Source organism: Eriocheir sinensis, chromosome 50 (assembly GCF_024679095.1).
Source record: "Eriocheir sinensis breed Jianghai 21 chromosome 50, ASM2467909v1, whole genome shotgun sequence".
NCBI lineage: Eukaryota > Metazoa > Arthropoda > Malacostraca > Decapoda > Varunidae > Eriocheir > Eriocheir sinensis.
In genome coordinates this window covers 2,804,280-2,824,279 of record NC_066558.1, presented here as the reverse complement: position 1 = coordinate 2,824,279, position 20,000 = coordinate 2,804,280, and the positions used below count along the sequence as shown (strand labels likewise).

The 20,000-nt window shown below is 46.1% G+C and overlaps 1 protein-coding gene across 7 annotated transcripts in view; it reads right to left on the bottom strand.

The window, feature by feature from the left end:
- LOC126982240 (neither inactivation nor afterpotential protein C-like) overlaps positions 1–20,000 on the bottom strand; it is a 34,721-nt gene that overhangs the window by 12,572 nt on the left and 2,149 nt on the right. For all 7 annotated transcript variants that reach the window (XR_007734880.1, XR_007734879.1, XM_050834184.1 and 4 more), the window contains exons 3-21: positions 16,698–16,859; positions 15,336–15,514; positions 14,564–14,668; positions 13,771–13,870; positions 13,419–13,559; positions 12,540–12,687; positions 11,520–11,610; positions 10,967–11,065; positions 10,786–10,857; positions 9,265–9,378; positions 8,027–8,215; positions 7,321–7,520; positions 6,711–6,885; positions 6,202–6,331; positions 4,709–4,922; positions 3,882–4,023; positions 3,267–3,420; positions 1,793–1,930; positions 353–528 (exon numbers count right to left, since the gene is read on the bottom strand). Coding sequence is in view for 5 of the 7 variants with exons in the window: in XM_050834184.1 (XP_050690141.1) it covers positions 353–528; positions 1,793–1,930; positions 3,267–3,420; positions 3,882–4,023; positions 4,709–4,922; positions 6,202–6,331; positions 6,711–6,885; positions 7,321–7,520; positions 8,027–8,215; positions 9,265–9,378; positions 10,786–10,857; positions 10,967–11,065; positions 11,520–11,610; positions 12,540–12,687; positions 13,419–13,559; positions 13,771–13,870; positions 14,564–14,668; positions 15,336–15,514; positions 16,698–16,830 (2,700 nt within the window). In the remaining 2 variants the exon portion in view is untranslated. The remainder of the gene's footprint in view (positions 1–352; positions 529–1,792; positions 1,931–3,266; positions 3,421–3,881; positions 4,024–4,708; positions 4,923–6,201; positions 6,332–6,710; positions 6,886–7,320; positions 7,521–8,026; positions 8,216–9,264; positions 9,379–10,785; positions 10,858–10,966; positions 11,066–11,519; positions 11,611–12,539; positions 12,688–13,418; positions 13,560–13,770; positions 13,871–14,563; positions 14,669–15,335; positions 15,515–16,697; positions 16,860–20,000) is intronic.

The window sequence follows — 20,000 nt, the reverse complement described above, 5'->3', positions numbered from 1 at the left end:
GTGTTTGTGTTGGGAGAGGTTGTGTTTGTGTGTGTGTGGAGGTTAAGGAGGGTCAGAAAATGAGAGTGTTTGTGTGTTGGGAGAGGTTGTGTTTGTGTGTTTGTATGTGTGTGTTTTAGGACAGGGCGTGAAGAAGGGAAAAAGAAAGAGAGAAAGATAAAGAAAAAAAGAAAAATAATTAGTAAAAAACGAGAAGCAAAACAAAAAATAAATACAAAACAATTTAATTCACAAGCAAAAACAAACAAACAAGCAAAACAAAAAAACAAAAAAATAAAAATACTAGACTAACAAACAATACTACCATCATCATCACCAACACCAACCAACCAACAAACAAACAAACACATACCCTCGAGCCCTTCTTCTTGTCAGCTGCTCCTAGTCCTCCTCCTCCTCCTCCTCCTCCTCCTTTCATCTTCTTCACGTCCACCACCTCCGTCGTCAAATTCCCTGTTTTCGTGAGCTTATTGCAGAACATTTCTCGCAAGTGCTCATTGGCGGACTTACGCATCGTCTGAACCAGCTCTATAAGGGAAAAATAGTAGTAGTAGTAGTAGTAGTAGTAGTAGTAGTAGTAGTAGGAGGAGGAGGAGGAGGAAGAGGAGGAGGAGGAGGAGGAGGAAGAGACCTTTTTATATGTGTTGCCTATAGCGCCGGGGAAAAAAGATAGTTGTAGTAGTAGTAGTAGTAGTAGTAGTAGTAGTAGTAGTAGTAGTAGGAGGAGGAGGAGGAAGAAGAGGAGGAGAACTTTTGATATGTGTTGCCTAAAGCGCCGGTAGACTCTCTTTGAAGGGGCCTGGTAGACGGACCCATCCCGTTGTGGCGCGCGCGGATTTTTATTTACAGTGACAACCGTGATATGTGTGACCCTTTGCCTGGCCCATGCTGCCCCCCCCTACCCCCCCCCCCGGTTCTCTTTCTCCTCCTTCTCCTTCCCTCACACCACAAATATAATAAATGAAGGAAAACAAAGCGGAAACTAAAGAAATGAAGAGAAAAGGAAAGAAGGAAAATAAACATTGAAAACAAACCAAAAATTACATTCCCTCTACACACACACACACACACACACACACACACACACACACACACACACACACACTACCCTTCTTTCTCCCCCCTCTTCAAATACTTACTCCCCCCCCACCCCCCACCCCACCTCCTCCTCTTCTGCACCCTTCCCCCTTCTCTTCTTCCCCTCATCTTCACCCCTCCCCTTCTTCTTCCTCCCTTCCATTCCCTTCTTCCTTTTGCCCTTTTCACACGTTCAAACCTTCCCCTCCTCCCCAAACCTCCATTTCACCCCCTCTCTCTTTTCCCCCTTCTTCTTCCTCCCTTCCATTCCCTTCTTCCTTTTGTCCCTCTCATATTTAAACCTTCCCCTCCCTTCCCCAACCTCATTTCCCCCCTCTCTCTCTCTCCCTCCCCCTTCTTCCCCTTCTTCTTCCTCCTCTTCCATTCCTTTCTTTCCCTTTTCCTTTCACCCTTTTCACAATTTTAAACCTTCTCTCTCTCTCTCTCTCTCTCTCTCTCTCTCTCTCTCTCTCTCTCCCAAACTCCCATTTCACGGCCTCTATCTTCCTCCTTCTTCCCTCCTCCTCCTCCTCCTCCTCTTAGTCCGCCCTTCCATTCCCTTCTGTTTTGGTTTTATATACATTTGTGGTCAATAACTATCTATCTATCTATCTATCTTTTGCCACTTTCACATTCAAACCTCCCCTCCACAAACCCCCACTCCACCCACCCCCTCCCTCCCCCTCCTCCTCCTCCTCCCTTTCCTTCCACTCACCAGCAGATATGTGGTCACGGTTCTTCTCCACAAAGCAGTGAATATCATACTTGACGCGCCCGACGTAGTGCGCGATGGCGAAGGTGTAGTCAGACACGGCTTGCATTTGCTTGTTGTTCGCGCGTTCCTTCAGCTTGCCTGTAGGAGGGGATGAAGGAGGAGGTGAAGGAGGGAGGGAGAGGGCGTTAAGGGAATGGTAGGGGATGAAGGAAGGGAAATATTGATAAGAATGGGGAGGGAAAGAAGGGAGGGGAAAGGTGGGAGGAGATAGCATGAAGGTTTGAAGGAGAAGGAAAGGAGAAGAAGGAAGGGAAATATTGAGAAGAATGAGGAGAAATGGAGGGAAGAAAGGAGGGAATGGGAAAGGGGGAAGGAGACAGCATGAAGGTTTGAAGAAGGATAGGAAGAAGGAAAGGGAGGGAAAGGAAGGAAAGGAGAGAATGAAGGAAGGAAGGAAGGGTAGGGTTGGAAGAGGAATGGAAGAAAGGAGAAGGGAAGGAAAGAAGGAAAAGAGGAGGAAAAGAAAGCAAGGACGAAGGAAAGAGAGGGAAAGGAAGGAAGGAAGGGTAGGAAGAGGAATGGAAGAAAGGAGAGAAAGGGAAAGAAGGGAAGGAAAGAAGGAAGATAGGAGGAAAAGAAAGAAAGGACGAAGGAGAGGAAGGGAAGGAAGGGAAAGGAGAGGAGGAAGGAAGGAAGGAATGGAGGAAAGAAGAGGAAGGGAATGAAGGGAAGGAAAGAAGGAAAAGAGGAGGAAAAGAAAGAAAGGACGAAGGAAAGGAAGGGAAAGGAGAGGAGGAAGGAAGGAAGGGAAAGCAGATGAGAAGGAAGGACATAAGAAGAGAGAGACAGCAATTAAAGAAGGAAGGAAGGAAAGGAGAGAAGGAGAAATGAGATGAAGGGAAGGGAGGAAACAGGAAAAGGAAGAAGGGAAAGGAGGAACAGAAAACAAGGATAAGAAAATAAAGAAAAGAGCGAATATAGGAAGAATGAAAGACAAGGATGAAAAAAAAACGAAAGAAAGAAAAAGAAAAAAACAAAATAAATAAACAAGGAAAATAGGAAAAGGAAGAAGGGAAAGGAGGAATAAAAGACAAGGATAAGAAAATGAAGAAAAAACGAATATAGGAAGAATGAAAATCGAGGAAGAAAATAAACAAGGAAAGAAAAAGAAAAAAAACACACAAAATAAATAAACATACATTAAAATCCCTCCCTCCCTATCTCCCTCCCTCAACCATCCCCCCCCCTTGCCCGACATACACGAGAGAAAGATAAAGAAAACAAAACAAAATAAATAAACACAAAAATCCCCCCCTCCCTACCTCCCTCCCTCAACCCCCCCCCCCCTACATACACAGAGAAGAAGAAAATAAAATAAATAAACACACAAAATCCACCCTCCCTACCTCCCTCAACCCCTTAAAATCCACCTCCTACCTCCCTCCTCAACCATCCCCCCTCCCCCCATACATACACGAAAGGGACGCGTCGCTGCCCCCCTCGTCACGGCTTTCATCCTCCAAGACGCTGAAGAAGCCGCTGTTCTTGCCCAAAAACAGCTCCAGAATGTGGCGGTTGTCGGGGAAGGTGAAGCTCTTGACAGGGATGCCCTCCTCTGAGTAGTCTTGCTGCAGGGGTGGGGGGGGGGGAGGAGGAAGGTTGGTATTTAGATATTTCGATTATTTTTTTTTCTCATTTTTCTCTCTCTCTCTCTCTCTCTCTCTCTCTCTCTCTCTCTCTCTCTCTCTCTCTCTCTCTCTCTCTCTCTCTCTCTCTCTCTCTCTCTCTCTCTCTCTCTTATTGCAAACTCATTATCCTGTTATCTTTCTATGTGCGCTCTCTCTCTCTCTCTCTCTCTCTCTCTCTCTCTCTCTCTCTCTCTCTCTCTCTCTCTCTCTCTCTCTCTCTCTCTCTCTTCCCTCCACTTTCTTTCCTAATTCTCTCACCTCCTTCTCTAACCCAATCTTCCTTTTTGTCTCTCCCTTCTCCCTTTCTCTCTCTCTCTCTCTTACTCCCTATTCTTTACCCCTCCCTTCTTCCCCTTCTTCATCCCCTTCCCGCCCCTTCATCTTCACCTCCCCACACTCACCATCTCCCAGCTGAAGATGTACTGGTTGTAGAAGTATTGGACCTGCTCGTTGGCTACATTGACAAGCAGGTTCTCCAGTGTGTTGAAATCATTAGCCTCAAACCCGAACATGTCGAGAATCCCAATGGCAAAGGGGTCGCCGCTGTGAGGAGGAGGAGGAGGAGGAAGAAGAGGAGGAGGAAGAGGAAGATTGTATAGGAGGAGGGAGAGGAAGAAAGAGGGAGTTTGAGGAAGAGGAAGATAGTGGAGAAGGAGGAGGAGGAGGGAGAGGAAGAGGAAGAGGAGGAAGAAGAGAGAGTTTGAGGAAGAGGAGGAAGAGGAAGAAAGGGAGAGTTTGAGGAAGAGGAAGATTGTGGAGGAGGAGGAGGGAAAGGAAGAGGAAAAAGAGGAGTTTGATCAAGAGGAAGATTGTAGAGGAGGAGGAAGAGGAAGAAAGAGAGAGTTTGAGGAAGAGGAAGATTGTATAGGAGGAGGGAGAGGAAGAAAGAGGGAGTTTGAGGAAGAGGAAGATTGTGGAGGAGGAGGAGGAGGAGGGAAAGGAAGAGGAAGATTGTAGAGGAGGAGGAAGAGGAAGAAAGAGTTTGAGGAAGAGGAAGATTGTGGAGGAGGAGGAGGCAGAGGAGGAGGAAAAGAGAGTAAAGAGTAAAAGATTGAGAAATGAGCAAAGAGGAAGAGTAAGAGGAGGAGGAGGAAGAAAGTAAGAAGAGAAACAAGAAAGAAAAAAAACACTAATTAACATACACACACAAAAAAAACGAGAGAATTATTATGAGTCAAACACACACACACACACACACACACACACAAACACTCCCTCACACACTCACAAGACCAGACGCGTGACGGAGAGCTTGACGTTGATGACATTGACCATGAAGTCCATAATCCTGGCATACAGCGTCCTGGCAAACGCGTCTCGGCTCAACTCGGCCTCCTCCTGGGTCTTCTTAGCCTGTTCGACGTTGAGGTCCGGCTTCACTTTAACGTAATTGCACAGCGCCCAACACAGCTTCTTCTCCTCGATGTCCAGCAGCCGGCACACTGAGGGACAGAGATGGAGGAGAGATGTAGGAGATAAGAAGTGAGATAGATACGGGGTTGAACAGAGATTGGTTAGGTTAGGTTAGGTTAGGTTACTTACAGAGATTGGTTAGGTTAGGTTAGGTTACTTACAGAGATTGGTTAGGTTAGGTTAGGTTACTTACAGAGATTGGTTAGGTTAGGTTAGGTTACTTACAGAGATTGGTTAGGTTAGGTTAGGTTAGGTTACTTAGAGAGAAAAGAAAAATATAAAGTTAAATGGTTAGACAAGAGAGATGGAGTAGAGATGAGAGGTGAGATAGATACGGGTTTAAACAGAGATTGGTTAGGTTAGGTTAGGTTAGGTTACTTACAGAGATTGGTTAGGTTAGGTCAGGTTACTTACTGAGATTAGTTAGGTTAGGTTAGGTTACTTACAGAGATTGGTTAGGTTAGGTTACTTACTGAGATTGGTTAGGTTAGGTTAGGTTACTTACAGAGATTGGTTAGGTTAGGTTAGGTTACTGAGATTGGTTGGGTTGGTTGGGTTGGGTTACTTACAGAGATTGGTTGGGTTAGGTTGGGTTACTTACAGAGATTGGTTGGGTTAGGTTGGGTTGGGTTACTTAGAGATTGGTTGGGTTGGGTTACTTACAGAGATTGGGTTAGGTTGGGTTGCTTGCAGGTTAGGTTAGGTTACTTACAGAGATAGGTTAGGTTAGGTTACTTACAGAGATAGGTTAGGTTAGGTTACTTACAGAGATTGGTTAGGTTAGGTTAGGTTACTTACTGAGATTGGTTAGGTTAGGTTACTTACAGAGATTGGTTAGGTTAGGTTACTTACTGAGATTGGTTAGGTTAGGTTACTTACAGAGATTGGTTAGGTTAGGTTACTTACAGAGATTGGTTAGGTTAGGTTAGGTTACTTACAGAGATTGGTTAGGTTACTTACAGAGATTGGTTAGGTTAGGTTAGGTTACTTACAGAGATTGGTTAGGTTAGGTCAGGTTACTTACAGAGATTGGTTAGGTTAGGTTAGGTTACTTACAGAGAAAAGAAAAGTATAGTTAAATGGTTAGACAGAGATATAAGTTGACACAGAGAGATCATTTTAAGAGGTTAGAAAAACATAGAGAAATATTGGGTTAGACTGAGAGAGACGAGGTTAGGCTAAGTTTTGCTGGTGAAATATGAAGTTGGTTAGGTTAGGTTAAAGGTTAGACACACTCCTCCTCCTCCTCCTCCTCCTCCTCTTCTTCTTCCTCCTCCTCCTCCTCCTCCTCTTCCTCCTCGTACTCACCCTCGGCCACTGGTTCCTTGTCTACAATAGCAGCTTCATGGTCGCCCTTGAAGTCAATGTTCCCGAGAATGAGGATGGAAGCGAGGACCAGGTAAATTGTGTGGAGCTCCCTGTCCGTCAACCCGATCTCCTGGTGGGGGGGGAAGAAGAGGAGGAGGAGGAGGAGGAATGATAACCAAGGAAAAGTAAAAGAGGAAGAAATTGAAAAGTTGTAGGAAGAGGAAGAAGAGGAGGAAGAGGAAGAGGAGGAAGAGGAAGAAGAGGAAGGAGGGAGGAAAGGAAAACAAACAGTAATCAAGTGAAAAATACTCTCTCTCTCTCTCTCTCTCTCTCTCTCTCTCTCTCTCTCTCTCTCTCTCTCTCTCTCTCCAATCCATTCTTCCCTTCCTTCCTACCTCCTCCTCCTCCTCCTTATCCCTCTCCTTCCCTTCCACTCTTCTTCCACCTCCTCTTCCTCCTCTTCCTAATGAAACCTAGCCGTATCTCTCTCCTCCTCCTCCTCCTCCTACCTTGAAAGCCTCCTCCACCTTCAGGAACTTCTGCGCGTTGGAGACCTCATTGTCGTAGGGGTGTTTTGCGAGGTAGTGGTATTTGCGACCCAGTTTGAGACCGTAGCGCGACAGTCTGGAACTCTGGGACAGCCCGTCATAGAGGTAGTAGAAGATGTGGAAGTTGCCCTCATTCCTGGAAGATGATGGGAAGAAGATGTCGCCTTCAATGCTACAATGTGATATCAGTGATTGTTAAAGTAGAGTGCCGTCATTCAATTAAATTACGAATATTTTTTAATCATGAAACTAGCTAGATTATCTCAGTCATATATATTTGGTAGGTGTCATTGATACAGTGCATTACGTCATGAGCAGCCAATCAGGTGAAAGGGGGCGGAGCTTAGCCAGAATGGGGGAGGGGCTTCTCGGTGCAAATTGGCCAAGTTAGTTTGGACAGACTATAATAACTGACTTCCTCTCTCTCTCTCTCTCTCTCTCTAACTTATCTTTTCTTTCTCCTTATCCATCCGTTCCCTTCCTTTCCTTTCTCTCCCTTCTACACTCCCCTATCAACATCTTCACTCTAACCCCTCCTCTATCCTCCTCCTCCTCCTCCTCCTCCTCTCACCTTCCCCTCTCGGTCACGCGGTACTTGTCCAGCATCATGAGCCACACGATCGCGCCCGACACCTTCCCTGTCTTGGAGAACGTCAGGTCGAAGTAGCGAACGTGGCGGGTTGAGTCTGTGTTCAGCTGCGTCACGGCGTTCCCAAAGGCGTCCAGCACCACGTTCACCCGCTGGATCTTGGTGATGAGCCCCGGGTTGCTCTGGAAGGGGTGGGTGGGGAGGGGGGGGGGAGGGGGGGTTACACGGAGGTAGATTCAAGGACGGATGGTGATATGGTAGATACATTCGTTCAGATACATACATACATACATACATACATACATACATACATAGTACACTTTCTTTCCCTTCTTCTCTCCCCCTTCCCTTCCTCCCTTCTACAACATTCTCCCTTTCTTTCCCTCCTCTCCCTCTTCTCTCATTCCCCCTCTTTCTCTCTATCTCCCTCTCTTCTTTCCCTTTCTCTCCCTTCCTTTCTACAACATCTCCCTTCCTTTCCTCTCCCTCTTCTCTCATTCCCCCTCTTTCTCTTCTTCTCCCTTTCTTACTCTCCCTCTCTTCCCTTTCTCCCTCTCTTCCTTTCCCTTCCTCTCCTTACCTTCCTCTCCTTCTTCTCTCAAACCCCCTCTTTCTCCTTATATTACTCTCTAACTCTCCCTCTCCTCCTCTTCCCCTTCCTCTCCCTCCTCCTCCTCCTCCTCCTCACCATTCCGATGTGGCAGAGTTGGTTGACAATCTGGTGGAAGCTGAAGGTCTTGCCGCTGCCAGACTCCCCGGCCAGCACGATAGTTTGGTGTTCCTTGTGGTGCATCATGTCCTGGTGGGCCCGGTCAGCGATGGCAAACACGTGGGGGTCGTTCTGGCTACGCGTCTTGGACTTGTACTTAACCTGGGTCTGAAGGAGGAAGAGAAGGATGGTTAGGTTAGAGATAAAGAAGAAATGGATGGTTAGGGAAGGAGGGAGGGAGGAGAGACGAGAGGAAGGATAAGGTTCTGGCTACGCGTTTTGGACTTGTATTCACCTGTGTCTGTAGGATGGAGAGAAGGATGGTTAAGTTAGCGATAGAGGAGAAATGGATGGTTAGGGAAGGAAGGATGGAGGAGAGACGAGGAGAGGAAAGATATGTGGGTGGTTCTGGCTACGCGTCTTGGACTTGTACTTAACCTGTGTCTGAAGGATGGAGAGAAGGTTGGTTAGGTTAGAGATAAGGAAGAAATGGATGATTAGGGAAGGAAGGATGGAGGAGAGACGAGGAGAGGAAAGATATGGAGGAAAGATATGTGGGTGGTTCTGGCTACGCGTCTTGGACTAGTACTTAACCTGTGTCTGAAGGATGGAGTGAAGGATGGTTAAGGTAGAGATAAGGAAGAAATGGATGATTAGGGAAGGAAGGATGGAGGAGAGACGAGGAGAGGAAAGATAGGGAGGAAAGATATGTGGGTGGTTCTGGCTACGCGTCTTGGACTTGTACTTAATCTGTGTCTGAAGGATGGAGTGAAGGATGGTTAGGTTAGAGATAAGGAAGAAATGGATGGTTAGGGAAGGAAGGATGGAGGAGAGACGAGGAGAGGAAAGATATGTGGGTGGTTCTGGCTACGCGTCTTGGACTTGGACTTAACCTGTGTCTGAAGGATGGAGAGAACGATGGTGAAAGCAGACAGCCCCCCCACTGACACCCCGGCCACCACACCTGGGATCTTTCAGTCACCAATGAGTCCCAAGATTACCCACATGCTGTCCGGAAAACCACCTGTCAACCCGGACTCTAGATTCTCTCTCCAAGAATCAAAAATGAGCTCCGGGGGGCAGTATGAGCCAAGCAAGATGGCGCCATTATAAACACTTGCCTGCGCCTGAACTTGCTGGGCCCGACAAACAGACCCCGCCAAGAAAGTCTACCGGCGTTATAAGCAGAAAAAAAGAAAAAATCCTCCTCCACTTACCTCCTCGTCATACTTCGCCTTCATGCTAAAAGGGTTGACCGCCAGCAGCACATCGGCGACCCAGGTGTAGATCTTGCCCTCCTTCCAGCGAGAATACATAGTGTCCATCACGATCTGAGGAGGGGGGGGCCAGGTGTTGATTAGAGGTGGGGACAGGTGTATTTGGACAGGTATTAGACATTGGAAAGGTAGGAACAGGTGTTAATTAGAGGTGAGGACAGGTGTATTTGGACAGGTATTAGACATTGAAAAGGTAGGAACAGGTGTTAATTAGAGGTGGGGACAGGTGTATTTGGACAGGTATTAGACATTGGAAAGGTAGGAACAGGTGTTAATTAGAGGTGGGGACAGGTGTATTTGGACAGGTATTAGACATTGGAAAGGTAGGAACAGGTGTTAATTAGAGGTGGGGACAGGTGTATTTGGACAGGTATTAGACATTGGAAAGGTAGGAACAGGTGTTAATTAGAGGTGGGGACAGGTGTATTTGGACAGGTATTAGACATTGGAAAGGTAGGAACAGGTGTTAATTAGAGGTGGGGACAGGTGTTTGGACAGGTATTAGACATTGGAAAGGTAGGAACAGGTGTTAATTAGAGGTGGGGACAGGTGTATTTGGACAGGTATTAGACATTGGAAAGGTAGGAACAGGTGTTAATTAGAGGTGGGGACAGGTGTATTTGGACAGGTATTAGACATTGAAAAGGAAGGAACAGGTGTTAATTAGAGGTGGGGACAGGTGTATTTGGACAGGTATTAGACATTGGAAAGGTAGGAACAGGTGTTAATTAGAGGTGGGGACAGGTGTTTGGACAGGTATTAGACATTGGAAAGGTAGGAACAGGTGTTAATTAGAGGTGGGGACAGGGGTATTTGGACAGGTATTAGACATTGGAAAGGTAGGAACAGGTGTTAATTAGAGGTGAGGACAGGTGTATTTGGACAGGTATTAGACATTGGAAAGGTAGGAACAGGTGTTAATTAGAGGTGGGGACAGGTGTATTTGGACAGGTATTAGACATTGGAAAGGAAGGAACAGGTGTTAATTAGAGGTGAGGACAGGTGTATTTGGACAGGTATTAGACATTGGAAAGGTAGGAACAGGTGTTAATTAGAGGTGGGGACAGGTGTATTTGGACAGGTATTAGACATTGGAAAGGTAGAATCAGACAGGTTAGGTTAGGTTAGAATCAGGCAGGTAGAAATAGATTGAAGTAGAAAGGGAAAAAATTAACAGGTAGAAACAGATTGAAATAGAAAGAGAAAAAATTAACAGGTAGGATCAGACAGGTAGAAATAGATTGAAATAGAAAGGTGAAAATTAACAGGTAGAATGAGACACGTAGAAACAGATTGAAGTAGGAAAGTAGAAATTTACAGGTAGAAATAAATTAAAATAGAAAGAGAAAAAAATAACAGGTAGAATCAGACAGGTAGAAATAGATTGAAACAGAAAGATACTAATTAACAGGTAGGAGACAGGTAGAGAGGCCATTACGATCCTCAGCACTGTGACCTGACCTCATCGTTGAAGACCTCCAGGCTGGCAAGGTCATCGGTAATCATCCTCTTGGGAACCCCACGGCGCTTAGTCTGGGAAGGAAAGGAGAGAGTGAGAGAGAGAGAGAGAGAGATAATTATAATTGCAAGAATATGAGGAAAATAAAATAAATAAGAGATAAAATAGGTCAAAAAATGTCACCTTGAGATATCCATGCCTCGCGATGCCCGTCAATGGTCTCTCCCTCTGCAGGTCAGGGGTGAAGAGTCGCTTGTGCTCCGATACAAGCTGCTTTTTGACCTGGAGTGGCGGGAAGGCATTAGTCTGTGTGTGTGTGTGTGTGTGTGTGTGTGTGTGTGTGTGTGTGTGTGTGTGTGTGTGTGTGTGTGTGTGTGTGTGTGTCTCTCTCTCTCTCTCTCTCTCTCTCTCTCTCTCTCTCTCTCTCTCTCTCTCTCTCTCTCTCTCTCTCTCTGTTTATCTGTTTGCTTGTTTGCTTGTTTTCTATCTCTCTTTTTTAACTTTCTGTATAGCTATCTTTTTTTGGCCCTCTTTCTGTCTGTCTGTCTATCTATCTATCTATCTGCTTATCCTTTACTATCAATCTATCTAAATATATGTTCTTCTTATGCGTCAATCTGTCTCTCTCTATCCATCTATCTATTCAACTATCTATCTATCTGTTGTCTGTCTACGTATCTACCGATCTACCTGCCAATCTGTCTGTCTATCTATCTCTCTATCTCCCCACCCTCACCTCGCCGGGGTCCTCAGGCACGGAGGCGATGAAGGGGTGCTCCATCAGCTCCATCATGATAGGGCGGTGGTCAGGGGTCTTCACGAGGCACCTAAGGGCGAGACGCAGGTGAGGGGGGCAAGGAAAGGTGTGTTGCGTGGGGGGAAGGAGGTTGAGGTGCAGAGAATGACGTCAAGGTGATAGGCATAAAGGAGTCAGAGGGGGAATGAGAAGGAGGAATATGCCCCGAATCGTCCAGAGTGGAGTTGTTGCAGAAAGTTTGAGAGATTGCCTGGGGAGGGGGGGGGGGAGGAGGTTGAGGTGCAGGGAATGATTTCAAGGTAAGAGGCACAAAGGAGTCAAAGGGGGAAAGAGTAGGAGGAATATGCCCCGAATCGTCCAGAGTGGAGTTGTTGCAGAAAGTTTGAGAGGTTGCCTGAGGGGGGGGAAGGAGGTTGAGGTGCAGAGAATGACGTCAAGGTAACAGGCATAAAGGAGTCAGAGAGGGGATGAGTAGGAGGAAGATGCCCCGAATCGTCCAGAGTGGAGTTGTTACAGAAAGTTTGAGAGAAGTTAATAAAAAGTACCATTAAAGAAAAGAAGATAGGGAGCCATTATTAAAGAGATATTTGGTATGATAAGAAAATAGGGTATACCACTGAAATTAAGAAGGGGGTTAAAAAAGATGACGGTACTATTAATGGAAAAAAAAAAAAAAAAAAAAAACGAAGGTGTCATTGATAAAAACAAAAGATGAACGTACCAAAAAATGGGTTATATAGAAAAAGATAATTATATAAAAATCCTCCTCCCCCTCCTCCTTTCTCCTCTTCCTTCTCGATTTCCACCTCCTCCTCCTCCTCTTTATTTTCTCCTTTTCCTATCCATCCATTTTCCTCCTCCTCCTCCTCCTCCTTCTTCTCCTCCTCTTTTTCCATCCTCCTTCCTCCTCGATTTCAACCTCCTCCTCCTCCTCCTCTTTATTTTCCCCTCTTCCTATCCACCCATCTTCCTCCTCCTCCTCCTCCTCCCTTCACTCACTCGCCAATGAAGTCGTTAAAGTCCTGCGTCCAGTCGGAGAACCGCTTGAGTGTCGGCGGCGGGTTCCTCACGATCTGGAACAGGGCTCGAACAGGGTGCACGTCGGCGTTGGGCGGGTGACCGTCACCCAGCTCAATGGCGGTGATGCCTGGGGGAGGAGGAGGAGGAGGAGGAGGAGGAGGAGGAAGGGAAAGAGCAGAGAGGGGAGATAAGGGTGAGGAAAAATGTTGTATATGGAGGAGAAGGAAGTGAGGGAAAGAGAGAAGAGGGGAGAGAGAGAGAGAAAAAATAAAAACGATTAGTATTGAGTAGATATGTAAGTAGAGAGAGAAAGAAGGAGAAATAAAGGAAGGAAGGAAGGAAATAAAAAAAAAGAAGAAACTGAAATAGGTAGAGAAACACACACACACACACACACGCGGCCCGGTAGCTCAGTGGATAGAGCGTCTGTCTCACAACCAGAAGGACCGGGGTTCGATTCCCCGGCCGGGTGAAGATAAGTTGGAGAGAGACCCGCAGCAGACCAAGAGGTGAATTACACACACACACACACACACAAAATTTCCCTCCATCCCCCTTCTTCTAAACACACTTTCTTTCCCTCCCTTTCCTTTCCTTCCCTTACCCTCCCTCCCAGACACACATCCTCTCCCTTCCTTTCCCTCTTCCTTATCTCACCCTCCCTTTCCCATCCCTTCCACACACCCACACACACAACATTTCACTAACATTCCTCCCCTTCCATTTTCCTCTCCACCCCCAATGAACACACTCCCCCAACCACCCCTTCTCTCCCTTCCTCCCCTTCCCCCACTCCCATTTCTGTCCCCTCCCTTCCTCCTCCTCTCTCCCCTCTTCATCCCCCCCCCTTCCACTCACCCAAGGCCCACACGTCACATCTGTTATCATATTCCACATCCGGTTTTTGCTCGCATTCCACCACCTCGGGCGCCATCCAGTAGGGGGTGCCAACTGCCGTGCGTCGCTTGCCCATGGTGGAGTCCAGGTGACCGCACTGACCTGGGACACGGGAGGGCAGGTGTGTTGATTAGCTAGACAGGTGTGTGAGGTGAGAGATAGATAGATAGATAGATAGATAGAAAATAGGCCTATCCAATTTTTTCATCAATTTTACGAACCAATTCATTACTACTACTACTACTACTACTACTACCACTACTACTACTACTACTACTACTACTACTACTACTACTGCTACTTTCTCACTCACCGAAGTCCACTAATTTGATGTTTCCTTCTTCTGTTATTAAAATGTTCATTCCCTTCACGTCCCGGTACATCACATGGGCTTGGTGGAGATGTTGAACGGCCTGAAGGAGGAGGAGGAGGAGGAGGAGGAGGAGGAGCAAGAGGAGGAGGAGGAGGAGGAGGGTAATGGTGGTGGTGGTTTTGAGGTAAGGTGATGGAAGGAAGAAAGAAAGGAAGGAAGGAAAGAAGGAAGGAAAGGGGGAGAGAATAGAACGAAGGAGTGAATGAATGAAGGAATGAATGATGGAAAGGAAGGAAGGAAGTAAAGAAGGGTTAGTGAATGGAGACAGAAAAGAAAGAAAGAAGAAAGATAAGAGAAGGAAGAAGGAAGGCATGGGTGAAAGAATAAGAGTATGAATGAAAGAAATAAAGAAAGAAAGGAAAGAAAAGAAAGAAAACAAAGAAAAAGAAAGAAAAGGACAACAAAAAGGAGAAAGAAAAAACACGTTAACAACAAGAAACATTCGAGAAAACAAACTAAAACAAACAAACATTATATAGAAAACAAAACACTAACAAAACAACAACTTATCAAACACACACACACACACACACACACACACACACACACACACACACACACACACGACCCCTCCCCCTTTCCTTCCCTTTCCTTTGCTTTTCCTTCCCTTCTCTTCCTCCCTTTCCTTCCCTCCTCCTTTTTATCCTCACATCCTATTATCCTACACACACACACACACACACACACACACACACACACACACACACACACACACACACACACACACACTCACCGTGATGACATTCTTCAGTATATAGCCGATGAGGGCTTCAGGCATTCTCTGGTTGTTCGCTTTGTATGCCTTGGCCAAATCCGCAGCCGTGCCCAGGGTTATGTACTGCAGAAGAAGAAGTAGTAGTAGTAGTAGTAGTAGTAGTAGTAGTAGTAGTTATTTTTTTTTTTTTACTTTTCCTTCCTGTTTTTCTATTCCTTTCTTTCTTTCTTTCTGTCTAATTTCCCCAGTTTTATCTATTCTCCTTCCTTACATTTCTTTCTCTGTTTCTCTCTTTCTCTCCCTCGCTGTCTTTCTATTCCTTCCTTTCTTTCTTTTTTTTTGGTCTAATTTCTCCATTTTTTATCTCTTTTCCTTCCTTCCATTCCTCTCTCTCTGTTCCTCTCTTTCTCTCCTTCCCTTCCTTCTTCATCCCTTTTCATTCGTATTTCTCTTTCTCTCTCCCTCAATCCCTCCTCTTCCTCCCTCCTATCTCCCTTTCCCTTCTCCTTTTCTCTTCCTTCCTACGTATTTTAGATCTTCCTTCTTTCCCTTCCCTTCTCTTCCATCCCCTTCATTTTCATAAGAACGCAAGGAGTCTGCAAGAGGCCGGTGGATCTATACAAGGCAGCTCCTGTGAACCTAACCCCACCTAACCTCAGCGTCCATGAATCCATCCAACCTCTTCTTGAATGGGTCTATGGCACTGGCACCCACAACATGACTCCCAAGACTGTGCCACCCTCCCGTCTCTCCCCCCCTCTCTCTTCCCTCTCCCTCCTTCCCTCCTCACCTCCATGACGAACCAGATTTGATGATTCTCAGGGTCGCCGGCTCGCTTGAGGAAGGTCCCGTAAAATTCTGGGAAGTTATCGTGGAGGGACAACTCGGCAAGAACGCGGTGCTCCTCTTCCACCTCCTCCATGCTTTCCTTGATGTTCTCCACCACCTTGACGGCCACGCGGCGATTGTCTGGTGGAGATGAGTGGAGGAGAAGGAGGTGGAGGAGGAGAGTTAGTATAGAATGAGGAGGAGGAGGAGACAGATGGAGAAGTTGGGAAATAGGAGATGGAGAAGGAGGAGGAGGAGGAGGAAGAGGAGGAGGAGGAGGTAGGTTAGGTTAGGTTAGGTTAGGTGGAGGAGGAATAGGAGGAGGTAGGTTAGGTTAGGTTAGGTTAGGTTAGGTTAGGTGGAGGAGGAGGAGGAGGAGGATGAAAAGAACACACACACACACACACACACACACACAGACACACACAGACACACACACACACACACACACACACACACACACACACACACACACACACACACACATTGTAAAACTGGGTCAAACCATTTACCCCATTCAGAAGCCCTCCTCCTCCTCTTCCTCCCCTTCATCCTCCTCCTCCTCCTCCTCCTCCTCCTCCTTAGACAGCTTGTAAAGGCTTCACTCTTAAAATAAAGCCTTCTATGGCCTCGCAATCCATTCATTTAGGTCATAATTTTAAGCTGGAAATGGGGGAGCTGGTGGTGGTGGTGGTGGTGGTGGTGGTGGTGGTGATGGTGGTGGTGGTGGTGATGGTGGTGGTGGTGGTGGTGGTGGTGGTGGTGGTGGTGGTGGTGGTGGTGGTGGTGGTGGTGGTGGTGGTGGTGATGGTGGTGGTTTAAAATCTCTCACTGTACTCTTCCTCCGCCTCCTCCTCTTCTTCCTCTTCTCTCTCCTCTTCTTCGTTTTCTTCCTCCTCTTCCTCCTTCATCTTTTCAGTCTTCCTCTTCTTCTTCTTCCTCCTTCTTTTAATTTTTTTTTTCCTCTTTGACTTTTTTAATCCTCCTTCTCCTCCTCCTCTTCTTCCACCTCTCTTCCTCCTCCTCCTCCTCCTCCTTTTCTTCCATCTCTATTCCTCCTCCTCCTCCTCCTCCTCCTATACCTTCTCTTCCTCTCCTTCAACCTATGCTTTCTCTCTTTTTTTTTTCCTTCTCATCCATATATTTTCCTCTCTCTCTCTCTCTCTCTCTCTCTCTCTCTCTCTCTCTCTCTCTCTCTCTCTCTCTCTCTCTCTCTCTCTCTCTCTCTCTCTCTCTCTCTCTCTCTCTCTCTCTCTCTCTCTCTCCTCCTCCTCCTATTCCTCCTCCTCCTCCTATTCCTCCTCCTCCTCCTCCTCCTACTCACCATTCTCCTTGTCCGTCGCCTCGTGCACTTCCCCATACGTCCCCGTGGCAATGACCCGCTTCAGCTCAAACCGATCCCCGGGTTCAGGTAGGGACCGGAAATCCAGGTGTTTGCCCAGGCCGTCGTACGCCATGATGCCCCCTGGAGCTCCCCCGTGGCGGCCTGGGGGGGGGAAAGGGAGAGAAAGGGGGAGGTGAGAAAGATTGGTTTTGTCAGATGATGCTTTGTCTTCGCGTCAACTAATTTCAAAGGTCAAAAATGAGATCAATCGGGTTCTAATGTGTGTTTTTTTAGGTTCAAGGTACAGAGGAAGGGTCACACTACCACCAGGGTCATGAAACTACCCCTGGAAATGCCCACAACTCCTAGGAAAGCCTTGTCACATGTGTGTTTCTTTAGGTTCAAGGTACAGAGGAAGGGTCACACTACCACCAGGGTCATGAAACTACCCCTGGAAATGCCCACAACTCCCACGAAAGCCTTGTCACATGTGTGTTTCTTTAGGTTCATGGTACAGAGGAAGGGTCACACTACCACCAGGGTCATGAAACTACCCCTGGAAATGCCCACAACTCCCACGAAAGCCTTGTCAAATGAGTGTTTCTTCAGGTTCAAGGTACAGAGGAAGGGTCACACAACCACCAGGGTCATGAAACTACCCCTGGAAATACCCAAAAGCTCCTATGAAAGCCTTGTCAAACTATCACTAGGCTCGTAACACTACCCATGGAAATACTAACACAACAACCTCTACGAAAGCCTTGTCAAACTATCACTAGGCTCATAAAACTACCCATGGAAATACTAACACAGCAACCTCTACGAAAGCCTTATCAAACTATCACTAGGCTCGTAACAGGTGGAGAGGTGGAATTAGAACCTTTACCGGGGCAGGATGGAGCACACTAACACCAGACAGAGAACCAGGTGGAGAGGTGGAATTAGAACCTTTACCGGGGCAGGATGGAGCACACTAACACCAGACAGAGAACCAGGTGGAGAGGTGGAATTAGAACCTTTACCGGGGCAGGATGGAGCACACTAACACCAGACAGAGGACCAGGTGGAGAGGTGGAATTAGAGCCTTTACCGGGGCAGGATGGAGTACACTAACACCAGACAGAGGACCAGGTGGAGAGGTGGAATTAGAACCTTTACCGGGGCAGGATGGAGCACACTAACACCAGACAGAGCTATAGGTGGAGGACGTTAGGAAAGGCCGTTGTATTGATGATTATGATGATGATGCAAATAAAGAGAAAGAAAATGGATGATGTAATTTTTTTCATGCATAACTAAAGAAAAATAAAGAAAATATAAAAAATAAATAGAAATAGATAGAGAAAATAAGAGAGAGAGAGAGAGAGAGAGAGAGAGAGAGAGAGAGAGAGAGAGAGAGAGAGAGAGAGAGAAAGACAGGTAGGCAGTCACACACTCTCTCTCTCTCTCTCTCTCTCTCTCTCTCTCTCTCTAATGACTTTTACAATGTTAATAAAAAATAATAAAAAACTCGAAAACACAAAATAATAATAATAATAATAATAATAATAATAATAATAATAATAATAATAATAATAAACATGTATTGAAGATTGAGAACAAGAGTATTACACGTTCTGAACATGTATTATTATTATTATTATTATTATTATTATTATTATTTATATGCCAAATGATATTATTGTGTTTAATGTCATTGTTTTCTTTCTTTCTTTCTTCTTTAATTTCTTTTTTTTCCTTTTTCCTTTTTCTCTCTCTCTTTTTCTTTCTTGTTTTCCTTCCTTTCCTCTAAATTCTCTTCGTTTCTTTCTTCTCCTTTTCTTTCTGTCTCTCAATTATTTTTTCATCTCACTCTTTTCTTCTTCCTCCATTTCTTTTTATCTCTTTTCTTCTTCTTCTTCTTCTTCTTCTTCTTCTTCTTCTCCATCTTCTCATATTTCCCTTGGCAACAGGTGCATGGAGGAGGAGGAGGAGGAGGAGGAGGAGGAGGAGGAGGAGGAGGAGGAGGAGGAGGAGGAGGAGGAGGAGGAGGAGGAGGAGGAGGAGGAGGAGGAGGAGGAGGAGGAGGAGGAGGAGGAGGAGGAGGAGGAGGAGGAGGACGACGAGGAGGAGGAGGAGGAGGAGGAGGGAGAAAAATCAGATATTGAGAAGAAATACGAAGAAAAAACAGGAAAAAACGAAAAAAAAAAAGAGAGAGAGAGAGAGAGAGAGAGAGAGAGAGAGAGAGAGAGAGAGAGAGAGCGCACCACCTCCAGAAGCCAGCGTCAATGTGTGGCTTCTCTTCAACAGCTTCCTGGAGAACTCTCAGGTCGACTTCCATGACTCGTTCAATTCATGTTTTTTTAAATATTTTCCCAAGCACACATGTGACAAGGCTTTCGTGGGAGTTGTGGGCATTTCCAGGGGTAATTTTGTGACCCTGGTGGTAGTATGACCCTTCCTCCGTACCGTGAACCTAAGTAACATGCATTTGACAAGGCTTTCGTAGGAGTTGTGGGCATTTCCAGGGGTAGTTTTGTGACCCTGGTGGTAGTGTGACCCTTCCTCTGTACCGTGAACCTAAAGAAACACTAACGAGCACCCGATTGATCTCCTTTTTGGTCCTTGGAAAGAGTTCATTTGAGGGGTTACCAGGTTTCTCCGGGCACCCATTTATCCCCCAGCCCGAAAGGGGGGATCAACAGCTGGGTGCACTGCTCGTCGACTGCCCGGGCCGGGATTCGAACCTTGGCCCACAGATTTGTAGCTCCTCCTCCTCCTTTTTTTTTCTTCTTTTTTTTCTTTTTTTTTCCTTTTCTATTTTCCTTCTTTTCCTTTTTCCTTTTCCATTCCTTTTTCTTTTTCATCTTCCTTTTTCCTCCTCTTCCTTCTCCTCTTCTTGTACTTCTTCCCTTCTTCCTCTTCCTCTTTCTTTTTCATCTTCCTTCTCCTCTTCTTGTGCTTCTTCCCTTCTTCCTCTTCTTCTTCTCCTACTCACTGTCTTCTTTTTCTTCTTCTTTTACGAATTTTTCTTTTTTCTTCCTTTTTCTTATTTTTCTTTTACCTTTTCCTTCATATTTACTTTTCCTCTTTATGTATTTTCCTTTTCCTCTTCTCCTTCCTCCTCCTCTTCCTTCTCCACCTCCTCCTCCTCCTCCTCCTGCTCCTCCTCCTCCCCCTCCTCCTCTTCTCATTCATTACCCAGCGGTCATTAAATCAGGGTTTATCGCTAATTAAAACCCTCGCCAGGTAGAGCCACGTCATAAGCTTCACCTGGGATGGAATTAGGCGCAGGTAACCACGAGATGACGAGGCGTGGGAAAA